This window comes from Hemitrygon akajei, chromosome 15 (genome assembly GCF_048418815.1).
Source record: "Hemitrygon akajei chromosome 15, sHemAka1.3, whole genome shotgun sequence".
Lineage (NCBI taxonomy): Eukaryota > Metazoa > Chordata > Chondrichthyes > Myliobatiformes > Dasyatidae > Hemitrygon > Hemitrygon akajei.
Window position 1 is genome coordinate 16384255 of NC_133138.1, and position 27248 is coordinate 16411502.

At 40.6% G+C, this 27248-nt stretch overlaps 1 protein-coding gene across 7 annotated transcripts in view; it reads right to left on the minus strand.

Annotated features, from left to right (window-relative positions):
• Positions 1–27248, minus strand: part of LOC140739191 (uncharacterized) — a 139020-nt gene that overhangs the window by 107229 nt on the left and 4543 nt on the right. For 2 of the 7 annotated variants that reach the window (XM_073067240.1, XM_073067241.1), the window contains exons 2-6: positions 25510–25595; positions 13784–13819; positions 11025–11134; positions 1458–1599; positions 702–868 (exon numbers count right to left, since the gene is read on the minus strand). In XM_073067240.1, coding sequence (XP_072923341.1) covers positions 702–868; positions 1458–1599; positions 11025–11134; positions 13784–13793 — 429 coding nt within the window. In that variant the 5' untranslated portion in view covers positions 13794–13819; positions 25510–25595. Of the gene's footprint in view, positions 1–701; positions 869–1457; positions 1600–11024; positions 11135–13783; positions 13820–25509; positions 25647–27248 lie in introns of those variants that run through there. The other 5 variants (XM_073067247.1, XM_073067246.1, XM_073067245.1 and 2 more) reach the window with 4 other exon arrangements.

Sequence of the window (27248 nt, forward strand, 5' to 3'; positions counted from 1 at the left end):
GAATTTCTGAACAGCAGAATAGTGGTGGAAAAATAAACACTGAACTCAATAGTTAACATTGTTTGGTATTGTGACGTGGATGGAGCAGTGCAGGCCTGAGATCTAGCGGACATAGTATGAGTTTTAAAGAGTCAGAATTTCAGACAGAGTCTATACATTGGCCCAAAATGTTGACTCTTTATTCCTCTCCATAGATGCAGTCAGATCTGCCGAGTTCCTCCAGCATTTTATATGCATTACTTTGGATTTCGAGCATCTGCAGAATCTCATTAATTGTATGAGTTTTGACAGAATTTTCTAAAATTCTTTATGGCATTGAAGTTCAGGAAAAATGCATTTGCTTAGATACTAAAATTCATTTGGACTTTGAATATCCTGCACATTGTTATGGTTAACCATGCCAGACACCTTCTTGCTGAGGCCATTGATGTCTGGCAGAATATACAGAGAATAAAGTTCATGTCATCAAACAGCTCGCATTGTTGTACTGGCATATTTTATTCTACAAATCTGGAGCTTTTGAGTTGCCAACATTGTGCTGTAAAAATCAGACACAGGATTTGGACACAAAACACATCGATGACACACTTTCATGATCGTATATTCTTTTTCCATCAAGTACGGTAAGATTACAGATGGACTGAATATCAGTGCTTGGCTATTGATTTGCTTAAGTAAAGCTTTTAAAATGCAATTCTTACCTTTTTTGGCATCAAATGTGAGCATCCCTTTTCTGAATTCATCACAGAAGTAGTAGTCAATACATTGGCTGTGTTCATCTTCTGACCAGTAGATTGCAGTTTGACTTTATAGTCTGGATTGAGGTCCATTTTGGAATCCAATGAATTACTTTTTTTGTCCTTAGGTTCTTAGAAAGTAAAGCATCGGAATCAATATAAATTAAGATTATTCACTTCTGAAACAGGTGTGAACATTTAGCAGCAAGCACTTGTTTTTGAGTCAGCTACTGGTACAGTTAAGTTTTTAATTAAATTAATATAGTTTTCTGTAGAAGTAAATCATTATCAGGTCCTTGAAACCCTCTTTCTAATTGTTAACAATTCGTGCATTTTGCCAAGAATATTGTCATTAACAAGATAACAATAAATGGTCTTTAAGTAGATACTTAAAATTTTAATTTTCTGGTCTAATGGGCTCCGCTTTCTATGAATGACAAATTGCCCAACTCCATGCTGGAATTAATAATGCAACCTCTTAGTGGATGAGACGCCATGGTCTATGATTATTGCATTCTCAGGTAGTCACAGATATCAATGTGAGAAGTATTGATCACCCTCTAAGATCAGGTGTTGAACTAGTACATCACAATTCTGAATTTCCAAACCATTGTCTGGATTTACCAGTTTCAGTATTGCATTCTTGCATTATTCTGATCTTTTCTATTCCTACCCCATGTGGGGCATTATGATTAGGATTGAGGGACATGGACAGTTTACCTGATTCATTGTCATGTGTGATGTTTGACGGACAGCTCACAAAATTTGTTCCTTGGTTTGATAAATCTGAAGAGAGGAAATCTTTTGCTTGTGTAATGTCATTTGAATCTTTGATATTGTCCTTCACATTTTGATCTGAATGCTGGAATTGACAAAAAAGAATTCAAATATTTTATTCTGTGTAATAATGAATGAAGGAAAAAAAAGAACCCAGCATGAAATGGTTAATAAAACCCAGGAAAGCAAATCCACAAACTGTATTAATACAAATTCATAAACTTTTAAGCAATCTATGGTTCCAATAAATGATCCTTAGGGAAACCTACCATCAGTATACAGATTAATTAAACCATCAAACCACTAGTCTTAAATCAAGAATAAATAGAACTGGAAAGAGATGAATTCAGAATTAATCCCATGCTTTGATGTTGATGTTGAAATTGAAAGAGTTATTGACCTTATAGCAGAATGTCTAATCCAAGTTACAATAGGAGAAATTATGGTGGAGATATGCTGGTGGAAATTTTAAATGTAGCTAGTGACTTCAAAAGTTCAAAAGTTCATTTATTATCAAGTATACAGCTCTGAAATTGTTCTGCTCCAGATAGCCACGGAACCAAGAAAGAAAAATAGAATGTCAACACAATCATCAACCCCCAAATCCCTTCTCCTCACACAAAATATGAACAAAAATGGAACAGGCACATCATCCCTCAAATCCCCCTCCCCTGCATAAAAAAACAAGAAAAATTGGGCGATAAACACAGAATATAAAAACTGTAAGATTGGAAAAAAAGTCCATTGTCCAAGTCCATATCCAAAATGCAGAAATCCTGGATAATGCTCTCCAGGCAAAAAGGCAGCCTGTCCCCTCTCCAGCAACAGAGCGATTCCACCAGTGATCAAAGAGCATTCTCCCGTCTCCAGCAACAGAGCGATTCCACCAGTGATCAAAGAGCGTTCTCCCATCTCCAGCAACAGAGCGATTCCACCAGTGATCAAAGAGCGTTCTCCCGTCTCCGGCAGCAGAGTGAACCCGCCAGTGCTCAAAGAGCGTTCTCCCGTCTCCAGCAACAGAGCGATTCCACCAGTGATCAAAGAGCGTTCTCCCGTCTCCAGCAACAGAGCGATTCCACCAGTGATCAAAGAGCGTTCTCCCGTCTCCGGCAGCAGAGTGAACCCGCCAGTGCTCAAAGAGCGTTCTCCCGTCTCCGGCAGTAGAGTGAACCCGCCAGTGCTCAAAAGGCAGGCAGCTAGCGTTCACCTTCCACATTGGCCTCAATGTTTCAACCTCCCTCGTCACTTTAGTTGGCAAACAATGGAAGCTTTAATCGATGAAACGGAGTCATAGATCGGCTTGTGCCCCGTCCACAGCCTTCTTGTCATGAAGTTCGCATATGCTGCCACTACCTCCTGGAATTCTCTCAGAGACTCCGAGCGCTGAAGACCCAAACGATCTCCAAGCAGCAAATCACAGGCTTGAACTGTTCCAGAATCACATTCAAGATGAAAAACAAATGTAAAGGACATAAAAGAAGTAAAATATATGGTTTCATAGTTTATCCAAAATATGTTGACCATGTGAGCATTGTACGCAGATGTCATGTGACTGTAAAATGATTCTTGATTATGGATGAAATATCTCTTTCATCTTCAATGGAGGATTATCATGATTATTTTAGAAAAGTGGTGTTGTGTATTTGCAACCTATCTTAGGACCTAATTAGATTGTGCAAATGTCATGACTCAACACTTCTTGCTCTGAATGTGTCTTTGTTTCTCATTCTCACTTCCATGCTCCCCCACATGACATGTTCTTCTGCCCCAGACTAATGACATCACCCTACTTGCAAGTGTCAAACTACATTAACTAACTTTATCATTTCAATACACTACATCCCTCATTTCCTGAGAGATGAACTTCAATGTTTTAGAACACATTTAACTCACAGATTTAACCATTTCAATTCAACACATATTCTCTGATATGCATGACTATAACCAACACATTTTCTGTTTCAACTTATTGATAACTCTGGAACTGAAAACTTAATTTTCAACTTACAACAGTTTTCATTGTTTCAAAAACCACAACTTAAAGCTCTATTTCAATACAAGTTCATTAAACTCCAGAGGTTGTTTTCTCACCCTCTGAGGACTCTCGACCAGTTTCTCTTTGCTTTCAATGTATGGTAATAACTTTTGCTCACTGTGAACTTGAGCTTGTCTGTAACTGTCCATCATATTGTTCTCCTGTTCTGGTACCTCATTGTCAAGTCCTTGAATTTCCTGAATTTTGTCAAAAGTCTCTCTTGTGTTGTATGTTTTACATGTGTGGTGTCCCTTGCATACTCCTCTGCAGTTGGAGATTCAACTACCTCTTGATTTCCTGTTTTCCTCACCAGCCTGTGAGGTGTTGTCTTGAAATGTGGAGTGAATTTGTCCACTTTTCCTTGCTGGATAGGCACAGTAACCCCAACTTCTGCAGTGGATTCCTGTGCTCCTCTGTGATTGTCTGCGTACAACTTGTACTTTCCTCTTTGTTCTGCGTCCTGTACTTCCAGTTCTGCTATGTGGATCTCCTTGACGTCTGGTAACTTCCCCCTCATTTTGCACTTGTAGAGAAGTTTGGCAGGACTTTCCCCTGTTTGTCACGTTCCCCACACCTGTACACAGACGCGTACTTTCTCAGTTCATATTTCCAGTCAAGTCCTTCTGCTTGTGAAATCCCAGTCCTTTTTGTCAGCAATGCATTTTGGTGCTCCACTTCACCATTTGCCTGAGCCCACTTTGGTACTGTTTCCAGGTGTTTGATCCATTACTCTCACAATATTCCTTGAACTGTTCAGATCTGAATTGAGGTCCATTATCTGATTTGATAGATTTGGGCAGATATAAAAATGTTCTCCAGACTGTCAGTAACTCTCTCCACAGCTGCAGAGCTCAAAATGTCATGTTATAAAATTGGCTGCAGTAATCGACTACTACTAGAATGGAACGGTTTGTTGGTAATGGTCTAAGCAAATCAACAGCTACCTCCTGCCAAGGACCAACTGGAAATGGTGTCAGTTTTAGTGGTTCTGGAGGGTTGGGTCTAGATACAGTTTGACAGTCACGGCGAGTTTTGCAGTATTTCTCAGCTGCTTTGTCCATACCAGGCCACCGTACCTTGGTTCTGAGATGCTGTTTTGTACCAACTATTCCAAAGGGTCTTTCGTGAGCCAGGACAAGTGCCCGTGTGTGCAAGGATTTATGTAACACAATCCTTGTCCCTCTGAGGGTAAGATGACCCACTACACACACCTCATTTGCAAAGGACACATATGCCTTACAGTTTTCAAAGTGTCTATTCATGATGGCTTTATGCACCTTCTGCAGCTCTGGATCGGTGGCCGATGCTCTCTCTGCTTCTCGTGTTGTCAGGGCTTTAAGCTCAGCACTCATGGCTATGAACTGGACATATTCCTTTGAATCCTGTTTGTGTCTCTCTTTTTAAGCAGACAGTGGGTCTGCAATGTTCTGTTTTCCCAGGCATGTGTATGACTCTGTCATCATATGGTTGCAATCTCAAGACCCATCACTCTGTGTATTTGCCTGGTTTAGATCTTGGACTGTAAATCATCTCCAAATGTTTGTGATCAGGCCATATTTTCTCCCATACAAGTAAGGATGAAGTCTTTCACAGGCCCGTACTAGTGCTAATGTTTCTCACTCTGTTAGTGAGTATTTTTGTTCACAGTCTATTGGACTATGGCTCACATAGCAGACAGTACCATTTCTTCATTTTGTTTTTATATGAATACTGTCCCCAGACCAACTGGACTGGCATCTGCTATTACTTTAATTGGTGCTTTTTTTATCAAAATAGGCCAATATACCTGTTCTTGCTAGCTCTTCTTTTAGAGCTTCAAATGCTTGTTTCTGTTCTTCTCCGAACTTGAACTGGGTGTCCTTCCTGAACAATCGCCTCAGTGGTTCTGATGAAGTTGCAAACTGTGGTATGAATCTGCTGCTGTAACCAACAAGACCTTTGGAACCCCTCACTTCTGTGGCATTTTGTGGTTCGTGAGCCTCCATTACTGCTCACGCTCTCTCCTCAAGTTGGTCTGATGCTTTTCTGTGACAAGAGAATTCCCATGAAAACTAATCTGTCCGTGTTGAACTGACATCTCTCCAGGTTCAGTGTCAATCAACTCTCTGCGAGTCTCTTTAAGTGTGTAGTCTGTCATCATGCAGTTTTTGGTTAGGCACGTGTAAAATCACACCATCTGAGATGTTCTCAACTCCTTTGACTCCAGCTAAAGCATTTGCTGTCTCATGCTGGTACTACTCACTGGTTGATGACACACCAAATATCAGTCTCTTGTACCTATACACCCCATTACGCACAGCAAAAGTGGTTATTGTGGTCAACTACATATACCTGTCTGGGCACCCCCCCCCCCCCCTCCCCGTTGACTGCTCCTGTGGCTCCTCCCACAGACCCCTGTATAAAGGCGATTGGAGGCACTGCTCCTCCCTCAGTCTCCAGGATGTTGCGTGATGGTCTCTTGCTGCTGACTGCTCTCTTCCAGCTAATAAAAGCCTATCTCTCACTTCACGTCTCCGAGAGTTATTGATGGTGCATCAGTTATCTCCCTAGATTCTGGAGTCAGTTCTAGCTGGAGATAGCCCCTTTTCAAGTCTAGTTTGCTAAACACTGCAGCTTCATTCATACCCTGTGGTATCTCATCTACAGTGGAGTGGGATATTTCTCCCTCACAAATGCTTCATTTTCCCTTCTGAACTCTAGGCACATTCCGACGTCCTTGTCGGGTTTTGGTTAAATTACTATTGAGTTTCCCAAGGAACTGGGCCTTCAACTTTCTTGATGATGTCCATTTTCTTCAGTGTTCAATTTTTTTTCTTGACAGCCTCCCTTAAGTTGTAAGGTATTCATCTGAGTATCACAGACTTAACCTTTGGATCAATGTACAAGCTGATCTGCTTAGCGTTCAGCCTTCCTACTCCTTCAAACACTTCTGGTTACTGCAGCTTAACTGACTCGTTAATGTCTGTCACTGCTGACACATTTTCTCTAATCTTTAACATACCCAGTTTTGTAGCTGTTTTTCTACCTAGGAGTGGTTCACCATTGCCTTTTATCACGATGAACTCTGCCTGGTCTGTTCTAATTCCAATATTTATTTCACATTCAAACCTCCAGTGAAGTGCTAGATGAATATGGGGACAGCTTTCTCTTATGCTTCGGAATATATGAATGGCACTTTATCTTTTCTGACTTAAGTTTTCCCCCACACAGTTTCACCCAGTATATTACTCCTGGCTCCTGAATCTAACTTGCGCAGATTTACACCCACTACACTAAAAGTAATTTTTTCAGATGACTCTGTCTCATTAACAACAAATGCAAATTACTTCTGTTCAGCCTCAGCATTGTTCACTTTTGTGTGTTTAATCCTTTTGTCGGGTACATTTTTGCAAAGTGGTCATTTCCAATGCATTCTCTGCACGTTTGTCCATGAGCTGGGCACATTGGATCTCTACCCAGGTGATCTGTGTTTCCACATCTGTGGCATTTCCTTTCATCTGTATTAGTATTCTGTCTTTTTGCCATGTGTTCTGTCCTCACGGTGTGAAACACTGTGCACAGGCTCTGGTTGGCTCCCTTGAAGTGACATGGCTAACAACTGTTCCTCTACTTTATCACATTGTGCCGTTATTTTCAGTGTGCGGGCAAGTGTTAGACCCTGGATATTCTCCAGTAGTTTTCCCCGCACAGAGACTGAGTTACATTTTCCAATACGGCATCCCTGAATTGGTTGTCTGTGTCAATTCGAAAAGCAAGTAGAGAACTGTTAAAACATCTCACCTTGCTTTTGGGCAAGATGATGAAAATGCTGATGGGCAAACGTAGTGCTGACCTGGGGAATGAAGTAAGCATTCAACACATCCACGGCTGCCACCTAGTCTGTGACTTGTCCCATGTTTGGTAGTGTTGAGAATATATCCTGCACATCTGGTCCTGCAAGGTGTAACAGTACTGCTCTGCATCTTTGTTTTGTCTTATCTGTTGCGTTATCGTCCACTATCAGTCCTTTACCGTCCGCATAAAGTTCAAATGAGATGAGCCACCGTGTCTAGCTTGGACCTAGCATTGCTGGCTCCACAAAACATTGAAAGTTTTGGATCCCTAATTCCTCTATTCTTAACAACTTACTTTCAAATTCCGTATCCTCGTCGCCACTGTTGTGTATTTGCAACCTATCTTAGTACGTAATTAGACAGTGCATATATCATGACTCAATGCCATATGCTCTGAATGTGCCTTTATTTCTCATTCTTGCTCCCACGCTCCCTCACATCGCATGTTGTTCTGTCCCAGACTAATGACATCATCACCATACTTACCAAGTGTCAAATTACATTAACCAGCCTTACCATTTCAGTACATGACAGGCAGCATGTTGCCTATTTTCCTTCTGCCTCTGTGATGTGCCTTAGATGTCTTTTATTGTATTAAGCATGTTATATCAATCGAAGGTGTCCATGTAAAGGATCAGTAACTGTGTGGTCTACACTGAAGTTGCTACTTGACCAAATGAATTATGCCAAAGAAGGTAAAAGGCTGTAAGTAGATGATGTCTGGGTAGTTGGACAAAAGAAATAGTTATACGTGCCTGCATTAGATGAACTCCATTGAAATTTGAATCATTTTTTGATCTCTCATTTTGTAACGATCATTACAGGGGTGCCACTTTGCTACGTGAGCAAACAGCTAATTGAAGCTGTGGCTCTTAATAGGGCCACGCCTGTGTAGATTCATTGTTTAATTTAAACTAGCTGATGTGCAAAAATACCAAATGAGTGGTAGACTTACATGAATGAACAGTAATACGTAGCTATACACAATTATCGCCTCCAATTCAGCTATCATTTCTGCTAAAACTGAAAAAAAATACTCAAAATATTCCACGTAATTCACAAATTCTCATGATTTTGCTCTGCTTTTGCTGATACATTATCTTTTAAAGGCTAAAATTTAACTTTCTGGCCCTAGTATCTGAATAGTACTGATGCCCGATGCCATCTTTTGTAATCACCCTGAGTTTCTAATTTCCATAACTGGATTGGGGAGCATACCCTATGAGAATAGGTTGAGTGAACTTCGCCTTTTCTCCTTGGAGTGACAGAGGGTGAGAGGTGACCTGATAGAGGTGTATAAGTTAATGAGAGGCACTGATCGTGCGGATCGTCAGAGGCTTTTTCCTAGGGCTGAAATGGCAAACACGAGAGGGCACAGTTTTAAGGTGCTTAGAAGAAGGTACAGAGGAAATGTCAGGGGCAAGTTTTTTTACACAGAGAGTGGTGAGTGTGTGGAATGGGCTGCTGCCAACAGTGGTGGAGGTGGATTAAGAGATTCCTGGATAGGTACATGGAGCTTAGAAAAATAGAGGGCTGAGGGTAACCCCCAGGTAATCTCTAAAACAAATACATGTTTGAGTCGGCATCGTGGGCCAAAGGGCCTGTATTGTGCAGTAGGTTTTCTATGTTCCCATATTTCTAACTGCTTTTTCAATCATCCCCCTCTCTCTGTTCCGCCTTTGTCATACTCCACTGAGTTTCTTCCCTAAACTTACCACCTCACCATTTCCTTTCCTTCTTTTCAAATCAACCATCTCAGTAATCCTTTGGACAACCTTCTGAACTTTTATTGCTTTGGCTTGTTGCCGAATTTCCCGCAACTCTGTAAAGTGCTTTGGGATGTTTTTCTGTAGTAAAGCTCTGACATGTTACTGGGATAAAGAATTGCTAACCATGTGGTCTTGATTGTGCTGAGTGAGTGTGAAGGCCTGGGAGGGGATAGGAACGTACTCCTACATAGCTACATAGATTATCATCTATAAGAGCGACATAGGTTATAATCAAACTGGAATGATCCATGAATATCAGAAGCTGGAGAAATGTCAGCCTGATTTAGAAGAGAGTGTAACAGGCTGTAGTGTCACTGGGCAGTGACAACAGAAGCCAGGAGTGGCAAGGTTATGAAAAATAAAACACGAGAGTTCAAGAAAATGACAGGCAAACACTTCAAGTCCCAGGAACAAAGTTAACTATACAAATACAAAACAGTGATGCTGGTAGAAGTATAGACTCAAGATAATTCTAGTCCATTAATGTAAACTCAATTTATTCTGGATTGTTTAAAATTCATATTCTGCCCATGAAATATCTAAGAAAATCATAATATTTAATGAAACAGTACAAAGCTGAATAACTCTTCACAGGGATTTGTTTTATTAGTATTCATCAGAAAAACTTTCCTTTAAAGCTATTCCCAATGCTGTCTTAACATTGGCGTTAACCCATTATAAATGCTTGGTTTGAGCCAGTCTCACATATGCCGATTAGCTGGAGAAAATTAAAAGCTGGATATAGGGAAAGAACTGGCTGTAGAGAATGGGCTGGATATAGGGAATGAGCTGGATATAGGGAATGAGCTGGCTGTAGGGATTGAGCTGGATATAGGGAATGAGCTGGATGCAGGGAATGAGCTGGATATAGGGAATGAGCTGGATGTAGGGAATGGGCTGGATATAGGGAATGGGCTGGATATAGGGAATGAGCTGGATGTAGGGAATGAGCTGGATGTAGGAAATGAGCTGGATGTAGGGAAAGAGCTGGCTGTAGGGAATGAGCTGGATATAAGGAAAGAGCTGGCTGTAGGGAATGAGCTGGATATAAGGAAAGAGCTGGCTGTAGGGATTGAGCTGGATATAAGGAAAGAGCTGGATATAGGGAATGAGCTGGATATAAGGAATGAGCTGGATATAGGGAATGAGCTGGATATAAGGAATGAGCTGGCTGTAGGGAATGAGCTGGATGCAGGGAATGAGCTGGATGTAGGGAATGGGCTGGCTGTAGGGAATGAACTGGCTGTAGGGAATGGGCTGGATGTAGGGAATGAGCTGGATGTAGGGAATGGGCTGGCTGTAGGGAATGAGCTGGATGTAGGGAATGGGCTGACTGTAGGGAATGAGCTGGATGTAGGGAATGGGCTGGATGTAGGGAATGAGCTGGATGTAGGGAATGAGCTGGATGTAGGGAATGAGCTGGATATAGGGAATGAGCTGACTGTAGGGAATGAGCTGGATATAAGGAAAGAGCTGGCTGTAGGGATTGAGCTGGATATAAGGAATGAGCTGGCTGTAGGGAATGAGCTGGATATAAGGAAAGAGCTGGATATATGGAATGAGCTGGATATAAGGAATGAGCTGGATGTAAGGAAAGAGCTGGATGTAGGGAATGAGCTGGATATAAGGAAAGAGCTGGCTGTAGGGATTGAGCTGGATATAAGGAATGAGCTGGCTGTAGGGAATGAGCTGGATATAGGGAATGAGCTGGCTGTAGGGAATGAGCTGGATGTAGGGAATGAGCTGGATGTAGAGAATCGGCTGGATATAGGTAATCAGCTGACATTATGGAGAATGAATAAGTACTTTATATTACAATAAATGTTATCGTCAAGATTATTATAAGATCAATTTCACAGTACATAGAATTTACCTGGACTGCTGGTTTCTTGGCAGATTCAAGGAATTTCGGTCTTACACTCCGGAAACCTTTTGCAGCAAGACTGTTCTGGGGTTTTCCATCAACAGGGTATGGTTTCCATGCTGCAAGAGAAAATGGGGAAAAAAATGGACACTAGTACATTGGGAAATGATGAAAACTTCTTTCTATCCGATCAGACAGTGAGGAGGAGAAGCACTTGTACTTGCTGGATTTCATTGTGTGAAACGGAGAATGGGATGATCACATCCATCTCCCAACCCTCTTCAACCGTGACAAATATTGAAGTTTAGTGGACACTGGATCAGGGGAAAGTGTCCTGTAAGGGATTTAGTGAGGATCTGAGAAAGAACTTCATCACCTAGAGAATAGTTGGAATCTGGAACCCAATGCCTGAAAAGTGGATGGTGGAAGAAGGAACTTTCATGATATTTATGAAGTATCTGGATAACAATTCAACTTCCAAGGCTTTGAAAGCTTTGGCTCAAGTGCCAATATAACTTATGGTATTATTTGGGTAATTTATGCTGTTAATTAATTTTTTTTCTTGTGAATGCATCTGATATTATGTGCCTATGATTCTGTAATTTTCATTGCAATTGTGCATAGCTGTACAGTACTTGCGCAGTTGACAAAAACTCGATTTGATTTTGTTAATTATGATTAGTATAGATAAGCACCAGATAGTTAGCATGGACTTGTTGGGCTGAAGAGCCCAACACTTTCTTACTCTCTCAGAGTGGTCCCTGTAATTCAAAGGAAAAGCTTTATCAGAAAAATGAATTTAGTAAGGGCTTCCAAGTCATGAAAATGAATTGCAGCCAAATGTCAGAGTGCTAGAAAAACAATCAGATCCTCAGAAGTAGTTAAAAGCTATTTCCAATTAACCGTTCCCATCAGATAAAATCAAACTCATCAAGGCTATCAGCATGAAGCATCTCACTGTCAGAATATATAAGGCATAATTTGGGGATTTACTGAGATGTCTATTTTTATCTATCCTGCTGACTTGTTGGTCTGAAGGGAACTGTGAGCATTCAGCTGCTCGTGGTGAAGTACGTTCTAAGCTAACACAGACCCACCATGAGTCACTTCAAGATGAGTGCCAGAAGCCATTGAATATGCCACTCTGTGGAGGCCCATGGTGGGCTTGGACCTGCCGAGATTACATAGTATTATACCAGGAATTGGTCTGTGTGATTGTATGCCAGTCTGATCTCGAGTAGGTTTGGAATTTGCATGGGAATTCCTGATTTGGAAATCAGATATTAAGCTTTCAGTGGATTTTTAATTTTACCACTTCAGGCTATTTTATTATTACCATAATGTGTTCACATAGATTTTACTTTGTTGATAGTTGATTATTTCTTTGCAGAGTAATTTCAATAGCATTGTCATGTATCGGACATATTTTTAATGTTTGTTACAAAGCCACAAAGTCTTTCTTAGGAAGTGTGGTTCCAGTCCAGACTTGCATCCTGTCAGAGGTTTTCATGGCATTCTGGGATCAGAGAAGTGAGTGATATCCTGGTTGAACTGAATCATTGCTGAGAGCTTGTTTGGTATCACTGATTGCCAGGGATGGGGAGGCAGAATATTTAATCAAGGTGGATGATTTATGTATTAGGTAAGAGAATCTAGTGATGTAGGGTCATTCTAGGAAAGTGGCGCAGAAGTAATTGGTGGAGCAAGTGTGAGAGATCGGATGGCCTGCACCTACTGCCATTTCAATTGTTTGTACGTTAACACTGAGAGAGAAGGATAACATTGTGAGATGAGGGTAACTCTTGAGGAGCAAGATAACCCTGAGAGAGTAGAATGCTACTGACTCACTAACGGAAAGAGAAAAAAAACTTCATAAGCAGGAGAATGAATAATGTGTAGGGGTGTACAGACAGACAGAAACTTATCATTGACAGAGCCATGCAGCGCTGAGGAGATAGACCAACGTGATGCTGATAAACTACAACAACATTGATTGTCCAGGGTAACAGAATAACCCTGAGACTGGATGATACAGAGACATTTGAGTTAGGTTGAGAGATCTGCATAACGTAGAGAGAACGGGGTAGCATTAACTGTGTGGTATATTACAGACAGAGTAGCAGGGCCGGTTGGCACTTTAAGAGAAAGGTAACCCGAAAAACAGCAGTGATCAGGAAACAGACGGACAGAAGAATAACTAAGTCAGAGAACAGGGAAGGAATAAAGCATAGACGGTTGGAGTAGCCCAAAGAGCAGAATAGAAAAGAGAGAAAGAGCATAACACAGAGAGCAGGGTAACACAGAAAGACAAGTAGAAATGTGAAAATACTGGCGTAGAATCAGGGTAAAACTGGGAAAGAACATAACTAAAAAGGCTAGAAAACTAAGAGAGCAGCATAACTCCAGCCTCAGCTCCGATGAAGGGTTTTTAATCTGAAATGTTAACTGTTTCTGTTCTATAGACTTTGCTGGACTGACAGTGTTCTTCTAGCACTGCTTATTGAGGATAATACGGAGATGGAAAGCCCCAAGGAAGTAATAAAGCACCCAAGGAGCAGGTTAACGTTCAGTGTACAAGATCTGAAGGGAAAGGAGATCCTACTAGGAGCAAAAGAACTGAATTAATAGAGCAGGTTAAAGGGAAGAGGATAATACCAAGTGACCACGATCACATTGGTATTACAGGGGGACACTAGAGGCGCATTGTGGCACTGATTAAGATGGCACAACAGAGCAGGGTAACATTGATCAAGATTACACAAACTAACCTGAGCACATTCTGTGACTTCAAAGTTCAGCTTCACCTGAAATTAACAAAATAAAATTATGTTTCATGCTTCTAGATATAAACTTGAACCTAACAACTTAAGTGTGAATCACTGTCATCTACATTTTCCTTAAATAGCAAGTGCTATGAAGCTATTGATAGGAGCCAGAGATTTGCTAAACTATATGTACTACATCTTTCATAACCTTAGAAAATCAAAGATCATTTTATGTCCTTTTGATATGTTGAACAATTCTAAAGTTAGAAAACATGACAATTAATTTCTCTCAGCTGTTGTCTCACAAATAATAATTAGAGAAATGAGTAGATATTCTATTATTTATTATGATATATTTTATTCTTGAGAGATAAATATTTGTTAGAAAATTATGGGAGTTCTTCTTCACAATGTAAAAAGTGACTTGTAAGCTCCAGTTGAGGAGGTAGATGACACTTTGGAAAGATATCCAGGAAAAGCTATCTGACATTACAGCAACTCAACAGTTCTCACTCTTTGGGAAGCAAAATGCTGCACACCAAATGGGCTTCTGTTCATAGCTTTGACATACTTTAAAGATGGCTATGCATGTTGAAGGAAAGGTGATGTGCCATAAACACAAGATGGCTACACACCTTTGAGAACTGCACCAAATAATCAGACCAGATTTTGTACTAAATCAGTGTTGATAATGCTTCCATTTTGATATGAAGTCACTGAAGAGCTAACAACAGCATATGAGACCTACAGGCTATTAATTAGTATTATGATAATTATTTTACTTATTATAATAAAGATGATCCACAGAAATAAATAATAAAAATGAGAATGGATTTAATAGACTCATCAGGGCATAAAATTATACAAGTAGCTTAATCTCTTCATGGGGGATTCAGTACCTGTCCTTTTACCTCTTACTCACTAACCACTCAGGAATGCGAACAATTCTTTCTGATAAAGCAACTATCACAATTACACTTCCAGTCTTTGTATATTGCACTCTGTGTTCCCAATGTGGTTTCCTGTACATTGGACAAATCAAATGCAGACTGGGTGATTGCTGTGCAAAGCATATGTTGAGTCTGCAGGGATGACTGTGAGCTACCAGTTGCCTGTTGCTTTATTTCCCTATGCCATTTTAACTCTGACCTATTTGTCTGTAGCCTGCTGCACAATCATGATAAGGTCGAATGTAAGTTTGAGAAAGAGCATTGTTATATTGGAGCACATTACAGCCTTTCTAACTCAATATCAAATTCAATAATTTCAAATACTTCACTTTCTCAATTTGTATTAGAACCAGCCAGTTTCGCTGTAGGTTATCAAACATTAATATTAACTTAGGTTTGCTCTCTGTCTATATCATTGATAGATCTTCTGGGCGCTCCCTAATTTTCTGGTCTGCATCTTGTAGCTTTTTAATGTTCCTGTTTGTGATACCACTTTCTAACATCCCCTATTAATCTATCTATAGACAGATGCATCAATAAATTGTCAATCCTGTAACCCTGACCTCTCCATATCAGAAATAATTATTTTGTCCTACTTTTTGCTCTCTGCAACTCTGCAAGTTGTGCTAAGATGAGGCCACCGTCAGGGTGGAGAAGCAACACCTTATATTCTCTCTAGTAACCTTCCAATCTGATGGCATAAATATTGATTTCTCTTGCCGGTAAACAAATTCTACCCTCCTCCTCTTCTGTATTCTCCACTCTGACCTTCTCACTTGCCTATTACTTCCGCTTAGGTCCTGTCCTCCTTCCCCTTTTCCTATGGTTCCCCTCTCCTCTCATATCCAATTCTTCTTCTCTTTCTCTTGATCTTTCCCATTCACCTGGTTTCACCTATCACCGTCCAGCTGGTCTCCCTCCCTTCCCCCATCATTTCTACTCTGGCATCTTCGCTTTCCCTTCTCAGTTCTGAAGAAGAGTTTTAGCCCGAAGCATTGACTGCTTAATTCTTTTCCATAGATGCTTCCTGACCTTCTGAGTTTCTCAAGCATTTTGTGTGTGTAACTTAAAACTAATTTGTTTTCTCTCTTTCCCAGTTCTGAGGAAAGGTTTTCAACCTGAAACAATAACTCTGTTTCTCAATACACACATGCTGCCCAACCTTCTGCACATTCCTAGCATTTTCTGATTTTATTTCCGATCATCCTTAGCTTAATGAAAAGGAAAGAAAGGCATACCATATGCAGCATTAGACACCCCTAAATCTAAAGTCACATTTTGGTGAAATGTAGCACAAGAATACACAAGTGTTAAATGGTATGGAATCAACAGAGTAAACCCTAAACTGACAGAATAAGGCTTTGCATTTCTGTGACAACTAAATGTGCATGATGATGGACAATTAAGAGGCACTTGAGTGAAGAAAGCTTCAAAAACATCTCCATGCTAAAAATATTCAACACAAGATAGTGTAGTGGTTAGCATAAGGCTACTACAGCACCAGCGAACAAAGTTCAATTCCGTTGCTATTAGTAACGACTTTGTAAGTTCTTCCCAGGAGCAGTTTCTTCCTGTTGCTCTGGTTTCCTCCCACATTCCAAAGACGTATGGGTTAGTAGGTTAATTGGACAAATGGGTGTAATTGGATCAGAAGGGCCTGTTATCGTGCAGTGCTGGACTTCTAAATGGATAAAAATGAGAGTCAAAGACAAGGCGGACGCATCTGCAGCCAGCTTCAGTCAGTGCCAGAGATCCCCACTTCCACAACAGCTAGACTCTGGCCAACTGAAATCCAGAAATGGCCAGGAGTACAAAATGTATCAATCGTGGTGATAGTATATAGGAAATATATCAGCTGTAGATCTAAGGAGAAGCACAGCTCGAGTGCCACATTTACGCTTTCTGATAACATCCCTCTCATTGGCCGAATCAAAGGTGGTGATGAATCAGCATATGGGAGGGAGATTGAAAACCTGACTGAGAAGTGCCACAACAACGTCCTTTCACTTAATGTCAGCAAGGCCAAGGAGCTGATTATTGACTTCAGGAGGAGGGAACCAGAGGTTCATGAACCAGTCCATATTTGGCTATCAAAGGTCGAGAAGGTTAGCAACTTTGAATTCCTTAGTGTTGTCATTTCAGAATATGTGTTCTGGACTCAGCACATAAGTGCATTAATGAAGAAAGCGTGGCAGTGTCTCTACTTTATAAGTTTGCAAAGATTCATCATAACATCTGATGCTTTAACAAACTTCTATAAATGTGCGGTGGAGAGTATATTGACTGGTTTCATCATAGCTTGGTATGGAAATATCAATGCCCTTGAACAGAAAATCCTACAAAGAGTTCATATTTGGTCCAGTTATTCAGAGGAAAAGCCTTTCCCTCCATTGAGCACATTTACATGAAACCATGTCAGAGGAAAGCAGCATCCGTCATCAAGGACTCCCAACACCCAGACCACGCTCTCTTCTCACTGCTGCCATCAGGAAGCAGGTACAGGAGCCTTAGGAGTCATACTACTAGGTTCAGGTACATTTATTACCTCTCAACCATCAGACCCTTCAACCAGTGGGGAAAACTCCATTCAACTTTGCTTGCCCATCACAGAACTCTTCCCACAACCTACGGACTCACTTTCAAGGACTCTTCATCTATGTTCTCGATATTCATTGCTTATTTATTTATTATCTTTACTTATATTTTTTCTATTTTATATTTGCACAGTTTGTTGTCTTTTTGACATTTGTTGTTTGTCCACCCAGTTGGGTGCAGTTTTTCATTGATTCTATTATCATTCTTGGAATTACTAAGTATGCCTGCAAGAAAATGAAACTCGGGGTTATATGGGGTATTTCAATAATAAATATACTTTGAACTTTGGCCATGCATTTGGCCTACTGAGTGAGCAGTTTCAAGTTCCTGGATGTCAAGATCTCTGAGGACCTAACCTGGTCGCAACATATCAAAGTAGTTATAAAGAAGGCAAGACAGCAACTGTACTTCACTAGGAGTTTGAAGAGATTTGGCATGTCAACAAATACACTCAAAAACTTCTATAGATGTACCGTGGAGAGCATTCTCACAGGCTGCATCACTGTCTGGTATGGGGGGGGGGGGGGGTCTACTGCACAGCACTGAAAGAAGCTGCAGAGGGTTGTAAATCTAGTCAGCTCCATGTTGGGTACCAGCCTACAAAGTATCCAGGCCATCTTTAGGAAGCAGTGTCTCAGAAAGGCAGCGTCCATTATTAAAGGCCTCCAGCACCCAGGTCATGCCCTTTTCACACTGTTACTATCGGGTAGGAGATACAGAAGTCTGAAGCACACACTCAGCAATTCAGGAACAGCTTCTTCCCCTGTGTCAACTGATTCCTAAATGGACATTGAACCCCTGAGCTCTACCTCACATTTTTAAAATATATATTATTCTTTTTCTTTTTATGCATGATTTTAATCTATTCAATATGTATACTGTAATTGCTTTAAATATTAAGTTATTATTTTTTAACATTTTTTCTCTTCTAGATTATGTATTGCATTGAACTGCTGCTGCTAAGTTAACAATTTTCATGACACATACCAGTGATAATGAACCTGATTCTGATTCTCATACTTCCTCCAGCAAAAGTACAACTTAAGTACCTATCCGGCAGTATGAAAAATTTCTCACAAAAGGCGGGACAAATCCGATCTGTCTAAGGGGTCTATGTTGGTGCATCCGGGGTAGGTGTGATATTTAAGATACAAGATTGTTTAATGTCATTTCCTGTACACAAGTGTAAAGGAGAACAAGATAATTATTCTCCGGATCCAATCCAAAACAAAACACAAAGGATAAAGGACACAATAATAAACAACATAATAAATCCAAAGATACGGAAGATAGCTTACATAATACATGAGATGGTTTGATTGTATATCCGTAAAGTGATGTTAGGTTGTACATAAGGTGTCTAACAGGCAATAATGAAGTAGTGGTGGAGTTCATGGGTGGAGGTGTAACTTTCTGCTTACTTTCTGGTGTGGGTACTATGTAGTCTCCTCCCTGATGGGAGCAGGACAGACAGTCCATGAGCGGGGTGGGTGGAATGATGGTACTTGCCATTTTCTGGTATTTCTCTGTACATATGTCCTTGATGGTGGGTTAGCTGGTGCCAGTGATGCTTTCGGCCATTTTAACTACCCACTCTAGAGCTTTCATGTCCTCTGCAGTGCAGTTTCCATACCAAGTAGTGACGCAATTTGTTAGGATGCTCTCTACTGTGCATCTTGAGAATGACATGAGTGTGGATGTGTCATCAGCGAATGTGATCTTATGATTGCCGAGGTACTTGGCCATGCAATCACGTGAGCAGAGCGTACAGAGGTCGGTACAACACATAGCCTTGTAAAGGATGATGGATGTAGGAGGTTGTGCATTCTGACTATCTGGTTATATAGTGAAAGGGACACAAAAAAATTTTCACAAAAAAGCAAGATATAGTAGTTGGAGATAAATCATCCAGCCCCAGGTTCCACTGCCGGAACTTCAAATTCAGTATCCTAGTTCAACCATCTTCCACTGCTTCAGTCCTTATCTTATACACTTCCATTCCCCATCAAGAAAGCCTCAAAGCCCTCTACTACCTTCTTGACAATAGACCTCACCAGTTCCCCACTTCCACCACCCTCCTCCGGTTGGTGGAACTGGTACTCACACTTAATAACTTCTCTTTTGGCTCTTCACACTTCCTTCAGACTAAGGGTGTAGCTAAGGGCACTTGCATGGGCCCCAGCTATGCCTGCCTCTTCGTTGGTTATGTGGAACAGTCTATGCTCCACCTCTATACTGGTATTGCTCCCCACCTTTTCCTTCGCTACATTGACGACTACATTGGTGCTGCTTCCTGCACCCATGCTGAGCTTGTCAGTTTCATCGACTTTAACTTCCACCCAGCCCTCAAATTCACTTGGTCCATCTTGGACACTTCTCTCCCCTTTCTTGATCTCTCGGTCTCCATCTCTGGAGACAGACTGTCCACTGACATCTTCTATAAACCCACTGACTCTCATAACTACCTCGACTAAACCTCTTCTCACCTTGCCACATGTAAAAATGCTATTCCCTATTCCCAGTTCCTCCGTCTCTGCCGCATCTGCTCCCAGGATGAGGCTTTCCATTCCAGGACATCTCAAAGGTCCTCTTTCTTTAAGGATTGTGGTTTCCTTTCTGCCGTCATCAATGATGCCCTCACCCGCATCTTCCTCCATTTCCCGCCTTCAGCCCTCCCTCATCCTCCCATCACCACAAAAGGGACAGAGTTCCCCTTGTCCTCACCTACTACCCCACCAGCCTCCAGATCCAGCACATTATCCTCCGCAACTTCCTCCACCTTCAACAGGACTCCACCACTAAGCACACCTTTCCCTCTCTACCCCTCTATGCTTCCCACAGGGATCGTTCCCTGCGCAACTGCCTGGTCCTCACGTCCCTCCCCACAGATCTCCCACCTGGCACTTATCCCTGCAAGCATAAGTGCCATCCTGCCCCTCCTGCTCCTCTCTTACCTCCATTCAGGGCCGAAAAAAAGTCCTTCCAGGTGAGGCAACACTTCACTTGTGAGTCTGTTAGGGTAATCTATTGCATCCGGTGCTCCCGGTGCGGCCTCCTCTACATCTTTGAGACCCGACGCAGATTGGGGGACCGCTTCGCCGAGCACCTCCGCTCCGTCCGCCACAACAGACAGGTTCTCCCGGTTGCCACTCACTTCAACTCTGCTTCACATTCCCATTCGGCTATGTCCATACGTGGCCTCTTCTACTGCCATGATGAGGCCAAACTCAGTTGGAGGAGCAACACCTCATATACCGTCTGGGTAGTCTCCAGCCCCTTGGCATGAACGTTGAATACGCCAACTTCTAGCAATACCCTCCCCCTCCTTTCCCCCAGCCCAATTTCAGTCTGCTTCCTCCTCCAGCTGTCTATCACCTCCCTCATGGTTCTGCCTCCTTCTGCTACCCATAGAGCTTTCCCTTTACGTTCCTTCTTCACCTTTCCTGCCTATCCCCTCCCTGCTTCCCCTCCCCCAACCCTTGATCTTTCCTCTGATTGGCTTTTCACCTGGCACCTACCAGCCTTCTCCTTCCCACCCTCCCCACACCTTATTTATAGGGCCCCTGCCCCCTCCCTCTTCGGTGCTGACGAAGGGTCTCGGCCCGAAACATTGACTGCTCGTTTCCACGGATACTGCCCGACCTGCTGAGTTCCTCCAGCGTGTTGTACGTGTTGCTTCCACTGCTTCATCTTTCCATCTGCCTTAAGGTCAGAAGTTTGCTGACCTTTGCTGATGATTGCATAAATGTTTAATTGCACTCACCACTGCTCAGACACTGACCAGGAATACAGCTGGACAAGCTACATAAATGTTATGCTAAGAAGAGAAGCTCAGAGGCTGAGTATCCTTCAGAAAGTGACTTATCTTCCAAGGTAAAAACCATTCTGCTACTTACAGGGCACAAATGCAGAGTCTGATCCACTACTTGCCAGGAGCTGTACAGTTCCAAAAATGCCTAAGAAACTTGATGTCATCCATGAAGCTATAACCTATTAAGTTGACACCTCATCGACTATACTAAACCTATCATCCTTCAAATGTTGCTGCACCATCTGAAAAATCAATTGCATTTACTCAGTAACATCTCCAAAATCCACAATTTTGCAATTGATACAAGCCTTGTCAATGACGTCTTCAAGACATCTATTGATTTATAAATCATTTCTATTGTTTTAGTAAAGTTGATAACTATATTTCTCCCTATGACAGGTCATTCAGCTTATCTATATATCTTGGCAACATCTTTTATTCCTATTAACAACTTATTTTCCCACCAAATGGTTTAAACAAAAAACATGGGTTAGGGTTGGATATACATTACAACCAGACACCAGACGATTCATGAAAATAGCTAAAGGTACAAGCACCATCCCTATTCTAATCAAATTTAGAGAGTTAGCTGTACAATCCTATCCTTCCTGTTAACCCATCTTCAGCCAATACTACTGTATTATCGGTAATCAGCTCTAAGTTTGTGTACTGATTTATTATATGGTATCATTAAATTTAGAAAATCCAATCTGCATCTGTCATTTGCTTCACTTATCTGTGCAAATTATCTCTAGTGAAAGTGAAAACAAAACCTTGTCATTCGGTCCTTTGGAGCATATCGTACATTTATTGTTAATCTCAAAAATACTGCAAACAGATGTTTATTTCCAGCTTAACAACATTATAATCGGATCTTTTTTTGTTATTGTTACGCATGTTGGCGAATCCATTTAATTTTAACTGTAAATTTTGCTTGTGTTAGAATTTGGTGAGTTTACAGGATTAATATCAGTAAACCAGTTGTTTACTGGAGAGAAAATGCTCATTATATTTTATGGAAGTGCATAGGGGAGATCAACAAAGCTGAATACATTGCTCTGTCCATTGAAGCTGATAATTTGGCACATGGATTTCACTATCACCTTTAAGTCAAAAGCCAAATGTTCATACCAGGGTTGGTTGACATCATTCCAGACACAAACTTCACCACAGTGTTAGGAAGAACTGCATTTTCACATAAATAACACACTAAATTAAGAATCTTGCTACTCTGTCAGTCAGGCGTGAAAGAACCCACGGCAAAATTAGAAGAGGTAGTGGGGTTAGTTATCAATATTTAAAGAGGTTATGGGCATTCACTTTTGTGGAAAAGACGGAAATACAGAATTACTTTGACTGCCAAGAGATTGGGGATATTAGGTTTCATTGAGGTCCACGGGTTCTTTTGCAGGAGTTACAGGGAGATTGGCTTGTATGTGCAATGAGAAATAGGCTGGGGAAAAGGTAAACTGGCTTTTGTTGTGGAGTATTTGATTGCGATGTTAGGGAAATTTTGTTGTTGCTATGTTGAGTCCTAGGACATTGTATAGAGTTTGTTGAAGGATTGTACTTGCATTTAAGGGAGTGCTATGAAATTTAACCAGATTGATACTTGGGATGTAGGTTCTGTCCTAGGAAGAGAGATAAGATTGGGCCTCTACTCTGAAAGAGTTTTCAATAATGATGATGATCTCTTTAAATCATATAAAATTTTTGCTAGACATGTTTCTGCTGGATGAGGTCTCAAACCAGGATTCACGGTCTCAGAATAAAATGTCGGCCATTCAGAAATGAAATGAGAACAGGTTTCATCATCCAGAGAGAGGGAAGTGATTTGTTGGAATTCTCACTCCTAGAAAGCTGTGGAGTCTTAGTTACTGTGTATATTCAGAAAAGAATCAATGGATATAGGATTGGCACTGAAATAAAATATGTAAGTAATCTTATTCAACAGCTAACATGCATCAGGTCCAAATAGTCCAGTATTTCAGAGTTTGATGTTCTTATGTTCTGTTCAAGCTCGCTGCTCTTCGGTTCCTCTTATTCATACCAACCAAATTACCAATCCCACTTGCCTGTGTTTTTCCCATATCCCTCTAAACCCTTCCTGTTCAATCAAGAAAGCTCACCAACATCTCTAATATAGTCTGATGAGAGCTGGAATACCCACCTGCAGAAATACCCACATCCTTCTAAGGTTGCATAGTAGAGAGAATCATAACAAGCTGCACCACTGCTTGGTATGGAAACTGCACTGCAGTGGATGGGTAAACTCAACAATGAGTAGGCAAAACTGCCCAACGCACCACCAGCACCAGCCTACCTGCCATCAGGGAGATATATATGTAGAGAGGTGCTGGAAAAAGGCCAGAAACATCATGAAGGATCCCATCCATCCTGATCATTGTCTTTTTGTCTCACTCCCATCAGGGAGGAGGCTACTTAGCATTCATGCCAGACTACCAGAATCAAATAGAGTTACTTTCCCCAAGCAGTAAAGCTGATCAACACCTGTACCCACTAACCTTTCCCTTCACACTCTCAACCACCACTACTTTATCATTTTCTGTCAGTCACCTTATGTACAGACACTTCTGTACCTAGCGTTACTTTATGGACATACAATCAATCTATGTATATAAACTATCTTATGCATTTATATTTATTGTGGTTTGTTTTATCATTGTGCTCTTTATCTTACTGTTTTTTTGTTCTGCATTGGATCTGGAGTAACAATTACTTTGTTCTTCTTTACACTTGTGTACTAGAAATGACATTAAACAATCTTGAATCTTGAATTCATGTATAAACGTCTTTTAAAAGCTATAATTGTATTTGCCTCTACCACTTCTTTTAGCAGCTTGTTCCCCAAAACCAGCACTCTCTATGTGAAGAAGTTGCCTCCCAGGTCTCCTCTATGGTTTCCCCTCTCATCTTATATCTATATCCTATAGTTTTAAACTCTTCTACCCTAGGAAAACGACTGATCATTCACCTTTTCTATGCCTCACATGATTTTATATAGTTGATAAAGTCACCCCTCAGTGTCCTACTCTGCAGGTAAAAAATGTCCCAACCTGTCAAGGCTGTCCTTATAACTGAGGTCATTAAGTCCTGGTAACATCATTGTGAATATTGTCTGCACTCTTTCCAGATTAACAATCTTCTTCCTGGAGTAGAACTACACATAACACCAAGAGTGGGATCATCAATGTCTTTACATTTATAACAGGTTGCTCCATCTATTGTTGACAGGTGAAGGCAAGTTCATCACCCTATCTACCTGAGCCACCACCTTCAAGAACTATGTACTTGTATCCAATGACTCTTTGTTTTATAACACTCTCCAGGGCCCTGTTGTTTATACTGCAAGTCCTGAACTGGTTTGCCTTTCCAAAATGCAACATCTAGTATTCATCAAAGTTAAATTCCTTTGGTCCCATTTTCTCAACTGATCTAGATCCTGTTGTAATCTTAGATAACCTCTTCACTGTCCACTATACCACTAACTTTGATGTCATCCATTAACTTACTAACAATGCCAACTGCATTCTCATCCAGATAGTTAATAATTTTAGGCCTAGCACCAATCTCTGTGGCATAGTCCTCTAATATAACATACAACCCTTCATCATCACTCTCTGACTCCTACCACCGTTCATTTTTAATCCAATGGGATAGCACATTCTGAATTTCATATGATCTAACCTACTGGGCCAGCCTACCATGTAGGACTTTTTTATAGTCCATGTAGGCAATACCTAACATCTTCTTAATCCCCTTGGTCACCTCTCGAAAAAAACTAAATCAAATTCAAGAAACACAATTTCCCACACTCATAGTCATGTTCACAATCTCTAATTGGCCCTTGCTTTTCCAAATGCAGGTAGATCCTGTTTCTTAAATCACCTCCAGTGACTTTCCCACAACTGAGTTCTCTAACTTGTTCAGTAGACTCTAGTTCTCTGGCTTGTCCTTGCTGGTTTCATTTCTGGCTAAAAATAATATAAAAATATCTGCCAGGGCCCCAGCAATTCATTCTCTGTCTTTCCGCAATGTTAACAATGTTAACATATATTAAAGTGGAAAGAAAATACTAAAAAGATAATGACGTTTAAAATAAAAAGTGTAAATAAATTCAAATTTGACAGATAGAAATTTAAAAAAAGAAATCGTGATTCTTTTTCACCTTTCTCCTGGTTTTCTAACTCTCTTGACTCACCTTCAGTAAGAACTGAAAATATCAGTAATTCTCACTTAGATCAATGATTTACAAACATTTACAACTCTTGTGAATACTGAGCATAATACATTGTTTTTTCATTCTTAATATTTTTAAATCATAAGGAATCCAAAGAACTTCAAGCACTTACCACGTTTTACTTTGGGTCCATAGCCTTCATATACAAATTATTTCAGCGTATGTCAATATTTTGCCCAAACACAGTGATACTGTTTGCTAACATAAAAATACACCACTAAGTTATTACCAGCACACACTTCCATGTACTTGAAATTACATCATATAGAGTGAAGTTAATAAATGTTAGACAAATAATAATGGCAAACAGGGCAGAGTTGTGCAAGTAAACTGAAGAGGAATGCTAATATAAATTCCATGGATTGTTAACTGAATTTACAGGTAATAAGGTCAACTTAACCCGTTCTGTCTCTTTGAAGATTATACTACTCTATACTGCGGTTGTTGTATTCTGATTCATTGAAAGAAAGAAGCTACACAACCTTTTTTAAAACCTGGGAGTATTTGGATGGTTGACCTCATAAGTCCTTCAAACTGTGATCATACAATTTTGGCATTTCTGATTATTCCAGCACATGACTGCATCAAAAGCTGTTTAGGTGGGTTTTATATTATGTGGATGTTCAAAAGGACCTGCGTGTGTTTCTACACATATCACTAAAAGCCAATATTGCAAGTGCATCAAGTGTTTATGAAGGCAAATATTTTATTAACATTTATCACAAGGGTATTTGAATACAAAAGCAATGAATTTATATTGTGTAGAGCATGGGTGAGACCTGAAATATACAGTTTTCACTAAAACTTACAACTTTCTTGCAGAGCTTGACAGAGTACTTCAGGGAGAATGTTTCCCTTGGCTGAGGCATTTGTATCCAGAGGTCACCATCTCAGAATAAGGGGTGAGCTATTTAGAACAGTGACAAGAAGTAATTCTTTCCAGTCAGAGGGTGGTGAGTATTTGGAATTTCCTCCCCTAGAGTTAGTAGGGAGTTGTTGAAGTGATTTACAACAGATAGCTAAATTTTGGTATGTTAATCTCCCTCGATATGCAAATTGTGGCCTAATTTTTTTTAAAAAGTTTTATTTGGATCTGACATGAATAACAAGTGTCAAAAATTGACGAAGTATTTGCATAACATCCAGCATGACGCTGAATGGTTAAGCACAGAAAATAATGATTACCGTAGATTCCGGATTTTAAGCCGCTACTTTTTTCCCACATTTTGAACAGCTTTGAACTTTGTGGCCTTTAATACGGTGCGGCTAATGCATTATTTTTTTTCATGCTGCCTCGTAAACATTTTGCCTCGTAACAGTAGACCAATAAAATTGATGAGTAGTTCACAGAGGTCCAATGAAATTGTACGATAAATCAAGCGCACTTTCACAATTAAATTATTGTAAATCAGTCATTTGTACTCACCCTCATCAACATGGAAAACACTCGAAGCATTGTGCTGCCTTATGGCAGTTATTTAGTTTATAATATTTTCGCTTAGTAATTCATTTTCTAGTTAAAGTTAGAAGAGTTTTAACTATATTTGTTTTCTGTACTACATCGCGGGATGCTATGACGTCACACCCGGTTTCGCCGCGTCTTGTGGGAAAAATGCCGTTTGCGATAAACGGAAAGGAGGGGGTCGAGCGGCGGAGCGAAAACGCTGCTTTTAAGTTAAAGGCGATCAATAACTTTTCCTGGTAGGCTGCAGTATATATATTTTTTACCAGTCGTTAGGAGATATTGGAATGTTGTTCAGTAAAGAAGTATACGCAACGTATATTTAAAAGTAGCCGCGTTATGGGCACGGTTCGAAAAAAAGCATTTGCAATATGTATTTGTTTTTGTTA